The sequence below is a fragment of the Colius striatus genome, chromosome 10 (genome assembly GCF_028858725.1).
Source record: "Colius striatus isolate bColStr4 chromosome 10, bColStr4.1.hap1, whole genome shotgun sequence".
NCBI classification, from domain to species: Eukaryota; Metazoa; Chordata; class Aves; order Coliiformes; family Coliidae; genus Colius; species Colius striatus.
The window spans coordinates 30,814,891-30,820,890 of NC_084768.1; the positions used below are offsets into that span (position 1 = coordinate 30,814,891).

The 6,000-nt window shown below is 53.2% G+C and overlaps 1 protein-coding gene across 4 annotated transcripts in view; it reads right to left on the reverse strand.

The window, feature by feature from the left end:
• The window catches only part of DMAP1 (DNA methyltransferase 1 associated protein 1), a 30,771-nt gene extending 27,022 nt beyond the window's left edge, over positions 1-3,749 (reverse strand). The window contains exons 1-2 of one of the 4 annotated variants that reach the window (XM_062003894.1): positions 3,670-3,749; positions 2,463-2,618 (exon numbers count right to left, since the gene is read on the reverse strand). In XM_062003894.1, the coding sequence (XP_061859878.1) occupies positions 2,463-2,564 (102 nt within the window). In that variant the 5' untranslated portion in view covers positions 2,565-2,618; positions 3,670-3,749. Of the gene's footprint in view, positions 1-2,462; positions 2,619-3,517; positions 3,624-3,665 lie in introns of those variants that run through there. The other 3 variants (XM_062003895.1, XM_062003896.1, XM_010201335.2) reach the window with 3 other exon arrangements.
• Between the last annotated feature and the right edge of the window lie 2,251 nt (positions 3,750-6,000).

Here is a 6,000-nt window from a genome sequence, read left to right on the forward strand (position 1 = left end):
AAACCTCCAGAGAAGGAGCCTCCACACCCTCCCTGAGCAGCCTGTGCCAGGGCTCCCTCACCTCAACAGCAAGTAAGTTTTTTCTTCTGTTTAAGTGGAACTTTTTGTGTTCCAGCTTCTTTCCATTACCCCCTGTCCTGTCATTAGATACAAAAAAAAGTGATGCCCTAACATCATCTTAGACTACAACTGCTTTCCATAAAACTTGATGACAGACATTAATTACATCAGCACCTTTTCACTCCTAATCAAACACCTTTCTCCCAGCACATCCATCGCTGTGCCCGGGAGCCAACTGAGGCAGTTACCCCCAGGTCACCACACACCCTGTTTGAACACAGGCTCCTGGAATTCCCCCAAAGTTCCCAGATTTATGAAAAGTTAATATCAGCAGACCAGAGATCAGCTCAGCCAGCTATTTTAGGACTTGAGAACAAATGACTTTGTCCTGCTGATTTAAATGTTTCTATGCCTAGTAATTTTTCTTTTAACATTCTCTCTCACTAATGGAGTGGAAAGTACTTCACAGTTCTCTTGTGATTTAAAGACATCAATCTGATTCTTTCCTAATTGAGACCAGATCTATTTCCTGAGCAAGAGCTGCACTGTTATTAGCAATTTTGCTCTCTCCACGTGATAATGGCTTATACCTTTGGTTTGACTTGGTTTCTGTACTTTGCAGAAATTCAACGTTTCACTCATTTCTGCTCTTCTCCCAGAACCTCTCACTGCACCTCTCCCTTTCCATTACATTTTAGGAGAAACCCATTTTATTGTCTGCTCCAAAATAGCGAAAGGCAGCCACCAGTACTCCTTCAGCTGTCTGCTAGCTAACAGACAAACACATCTGAGTCAAAGAACTTGCAGCTCCAACACTCTGCAGCACAACATCGCAGGCCTAATCCAGCCGAGGAGCTGCTCACCAGACACGTTATTCACCAACACAGCTGACAACTGGGGATTTTAACATTGCAGCCTTTAAATTAACTCATCAGTTTTCCATTACACCAATTATACTGTGTTTCCCATCCCCAGCAAGGTAGACATAAAGCCACTGTGCTGCTCTTCAGAGACAAACACATTCCAGAAGTACTTTCAGGGGTAGGGTGGTTGCATATGTTTGGGTTTGTTTTGGGTTTTGTTTCCCAAATAAATACACAGGCTTTATTTCAAATCAGACTATTTCTGTACCAGAGAGCTCCTGGGAATTTCACCTCCTGCAGCATATTTCCAAGCACCTGCACATCTCATCACTACTCGTGAATTGTCCTTCCAAACACCTTGCAAAGCACAGGACAGCCAAGACCTTGCCCAAATATAAAACACAGAAGGCAACAACACACACCTTAGCATATTACCACACAGGACACAGCAGATCATAGAATCACCGAATGGGACACAGGGATTGGAAGGGACCTTTAGAGATCATCTAGTCCAAAACCCCTGCAAAAGCAGGTCCCACCCAGATCAGGTCACACAGAAATGCATTCAGGGGGGTCTGGAAGATCTCCAGAGATGTAGCCTCTACATCCTCCCTGAGCAGCCTGTGCCAGGGGTCCTTCACTTCAACAGTAAAATAGTTTTTTCTTATATTTAAATGGAACTATCTGTGTTCCAGCTTCTTTCCATTACCCCCTGTCCTGTCACTAGGTACAACAGAAAAAAGGGATGCCCCAGCCTCCTGATATCCACCTTTTACACCCTTGTAAATATTAATGAGATTCCCCTCTCAGTCTCCTCCAGACTAAAGAGCCCCAGTTCACACAGCCTTTCCTCAAAAGGAAGATGCTCCAATCCCCTGATCATCTTGGTGGTCCTGTGCTGGACTTTCTCCAGCAGTTCCCTGTCCCTCTTGAGCTGAGTGGGACAGTAGAGGGGGAGCAGAGCCTCCCTCGACCTGCTGACCACGCTCTTCTTGATGCATCCCAGAATGCCAATGATAGTCTACGTCCTTAACAGAGCTTACTAATTTGCCCCACGCTCCTCTATGCAACACATCTCAAACCCCAGCCAACACCTTCCCTACAGGAGGAATGCTCCCTTGAAAACATTTACCATTCCATCAAGCCAGATAATGCTTTTTTCCTTCTAAAAGCAGACTGTGTTCTATGATTGCTATCTGTTTAGGGGCTACATGGTAAACACACTTCACGCTTATTCCACAAAATGAGAATTTCAGAGACAGCTGAAAGTGTCCTGTGACAGGCCCAGCTACCAGGACGGTATCTCCAGCTCAGATACTGCCTCAAATGCCACAGTGCACTTATCCAAGAACACCAGGAACCCAGGAGTTTGGCCCTCCAGGCATTTCCTGATGCTCCCAGGAGGCTCAAAAATGAACAGACTACAGCAGGAACACACTTCACTCCATCTTTTCCCACAACATTCATCCCAGACACCACAGGCAAGGTCAAGCAGCGCCTAGCAAACACGCAGCAGCCCCTCAGGGCAGTGCAGCTCACCTTATCCGAGTTGATGATATCCTTTTTGTTGATGGTGCCCGTGTTCTCCGACTCCACACCGCCCAGCTCCAGGATGTCCCGCACATCCGCGCCTGTCGCCATCTCCCCGCCTGCCCGCCGGCCTTCCCTGCCCCGTCCTGTCCGGCCCCTCCAGCTCTAGGGGTGAAAGGGGGAAACCCAAAGGCTGGGGTTAATATGCACCTCCCACCTGGATAGGCTATCCCATACACACGTGTGTGTGTGTGTGTATAAACACATGGATCTACATACACACATCTACACTTACACATATATATATGCCCACACGCAGGTATCTACATACACACGTATCCCTACGTACATACACACATACATACCTACACACACCTATATACATACCTACACACATCCCCCTGTATCTACATAAGCACACACACATCATAGAATCATAGAATGGAATGGGTTGGAAGGGACCTTTAGAGATCATCTAGTCCAACTCCCCTGCAGAAGCAGGGTCACCTAGATCAGGTCACATAGGAACGTGTCCAGGTGGGTCTTGAAGAACTCTAAGGAAGGAGCCTCCATATATCTGCATATACATCTATGTACACCCATGTATGTGTACATAAACACATGCATACATACACATGTATCTCTCCATAGGTACATGCATACATACACAGTCGTATATCTATATAAGGACACACATAGATGCACACAGCCCTACATCTACACACATATGCACCCCTATATCTACATATGGACATGCATAAGTGTATCTACATATGTAAACACATACATATACACACACGTATATCTACCTACGTGCAAGCACGTCTACCCACGCTCCTGTATCTACACACATACACACACACAAGTACATCTACATAAGTACACGCATATATATACACACAGACGTACATCTACGTACGTCCAGGCGCACATACACACTCGCAGACGTGTATCTACACGCGTACACGCGCACATTCATACACACGCGCGCACATCTACACACACACACACCCCCCTCGGCCGCCTCCCCATCCCCCGCCAGGCCCAACAACGGGGCCTTGTACCCGGCCGGTCCCGGGGGCCGCGCACGCCGCGCCCGCGACCCGGAGCCCCGCGGCGTGGTCCCGGGTGGCCCGAGGGAGGGCAGAGGGGACGAGACGCCGCCGGGAGGGGGGTCCCAACCGCGCTGTGCCGCGCCGGTCCCGCGCTCACCCACCGGCGCCGGCTCCGCAGCCAGCGGGACGGTGCGACCAACACAGCGGCCCGGGCAGCGCCGCTTCCGCTCCCGCCGAAAGGCGCCAGGAAGTGCCCGGAGCGCTTTGAGGGACGCACCGGGGAGGGGGGGCGGTGCGGGTGGCGGGTTCGCGCCCCGGGCCCGGCTGGCGGCGGCCGCCTCGGGCCTGGGCTCGGTGCCGCTGCCCCGGCCTCGGCCGCGGCCCGGTGGCAGCGGCTGTAGCCGCGTGGGGTCGGCGGCCCTCGTTCCCCAGCGCGGGCGGAGGGGCGGCCGCCGGCGGGACTCGCCTCCGCGCCAGGAGGTGGCAGCACGTGCTCGGCGCGGGCCCCGCGGTGGCGACGAGCCCGGCCCCGCTGGTCGCCCACCCTCGCCCGCCGGTTGTCCGAGGTGCCGCTCGCCCGGCGGGTGGCTGGGCTCAGCGGCAGCCGGGGACGGCGGGACAGGGGCAGGCCACCCGCATCGCTTGCCCAGCGCCTTGCCCTGGCCCCTCCCCGGGGGGGGTGTTGAGGCCGGACCCGCTTCCCCGCAGAGCTCGGAAGATTTTTCCCCTGTCCTCGCTGGGTCCCGAGGTGGTAGCCCTTGATTCAGGTGCCGTCCTGTCCTCCCCGCCAGCCCACGTTGGCGTTGGGCTCGCCGGTGGCCAGCTAGCCCTGCCAGGTGGCCACCTGCCATGCAGCCTGCACCGCGTGGCACCTGCAGGCTGCCTGGCCTGAGCTGGCTCTGCATGGCATGTGCTCCTCACCTTTGTGCTTGGCAAGAGAACCCTTCCAAAGCACTCCATTGAAGCAGTGCTCACCTGAGGCTAGAAGCAGCCAGGAGTGAAGGTGTTTTTAATAAGACTCTCTTGATTCCACTTCCCTGTGGGAGGAAAGGGAAGGGGAAGGAAACAACAGTGTGCAGGACAAGCATGGGGTACAGATACCCGCAGGGAAATGCCAGCCACCTTGGCTAGCCCAGGAGAGGGGATATCCCTGAGGGGATCTCTTCTCCTGTGCACACTGTGCTGAGGCAACTGCAGCACCCAGCCCCTCAACACCAGGCAGGCTGTGCTGGAGTTGACCCCGTTCCCATCCCACCAGCAATCCCTTGGCACAGGGACTGGCATGTCACTTCCCCTTCAGGTCCCAGCCAGCATCAGTGTGCCCCAACAGGAACTGGAGACACTCCAGAAGCATCATCTCTTGTCCCCAAGAATCATTTCATTCTTTTCTGCCCCCTTCCAAGCTGCCAGGCATGGTTTTAGCATCTTGGTCCTTCCTCACACAGAGACAGAGAAGCAAATCCAAAGGTTTCTCCTCTCCTGTCAGGCAACGGAGCTGGGGAAGGGTCTGGAGAAGAAGTATGAAGAGCAGCTGAGGGAACTGGGGGTGTTTAGTCTGGAGAAAAGGATACTGAGGAGAGACATGATCACTCTCTACAACTACCTGAAAGGGCGTTGTAGTGAGGTGAGAGTCAGTCTCTTCTCTCCAGTAATGAATGACAGGACAGGAGGAAAAAAGAGGGCCTCAAGTTGTGCCAGAGGAGGTTTAGACTGGAGATTAAGAAGAACTTCTTCCCTGAGAGGGTTATCACACACTATCCCAGGCTGCCCAGGGAGGTGGTGGAGTCCCCATCGCTGGAGATACTGCAAAGACACCCAGCTGAGGTGCTGAGGGACATGGGTTAGTGATGGGCTCGGCAGTGTGAGGTGAGGGGTTGGACTTGATGATTTTAAAGGTCTTTGCCAACCAAAATGATTCTGTGTCCTACCTATTTGCTCTCGGCTCTGCCACCTCCACCCCACTCCTCTCATCAGTGACTGTGGCCATTTCTAATCATTTCTAGCACCTTTCCACTCCCACAGATGGGTCTGTAGAGGGAGACTGGGCTTTCCCAGTGCTGCCTTCCTCTGCCTTCACAGTCTCAGCCCTACTCTGCCTGCCTGGCACTGCTGTTCCAGGGGGAGCTTTGTAAGCCGAGAGAAAGAAGATCTCTCTTCTTGGCCCTCATTGTCAGGTCATTGTCAGCCCATTCACATCGTTAAACAGCACTTAGAGAAGTAAAATCCAGAAACATGCAGCCATTCAGTGACCTTGGACTTTGATTATATTCCCTGACCTCCTCAAGCCCAGCTTCCAGCCCTATCCCAGCAGGACTCAGCCCAGGCTCTGCCCTAGCACAAGATGATCTACTCACTCCTCTTCAAAGTCCACAGCTTCTCTCCCCAGGGCAGAGCTTTTTGAGCTCAGGAAAGGTGGAGATTGCGGGCAGCTGGGCTGCTTTGTTCACAGCCTGCCTCCCCCGCACCTCTGTGAGTGAGTGTCCCTGTGGGTC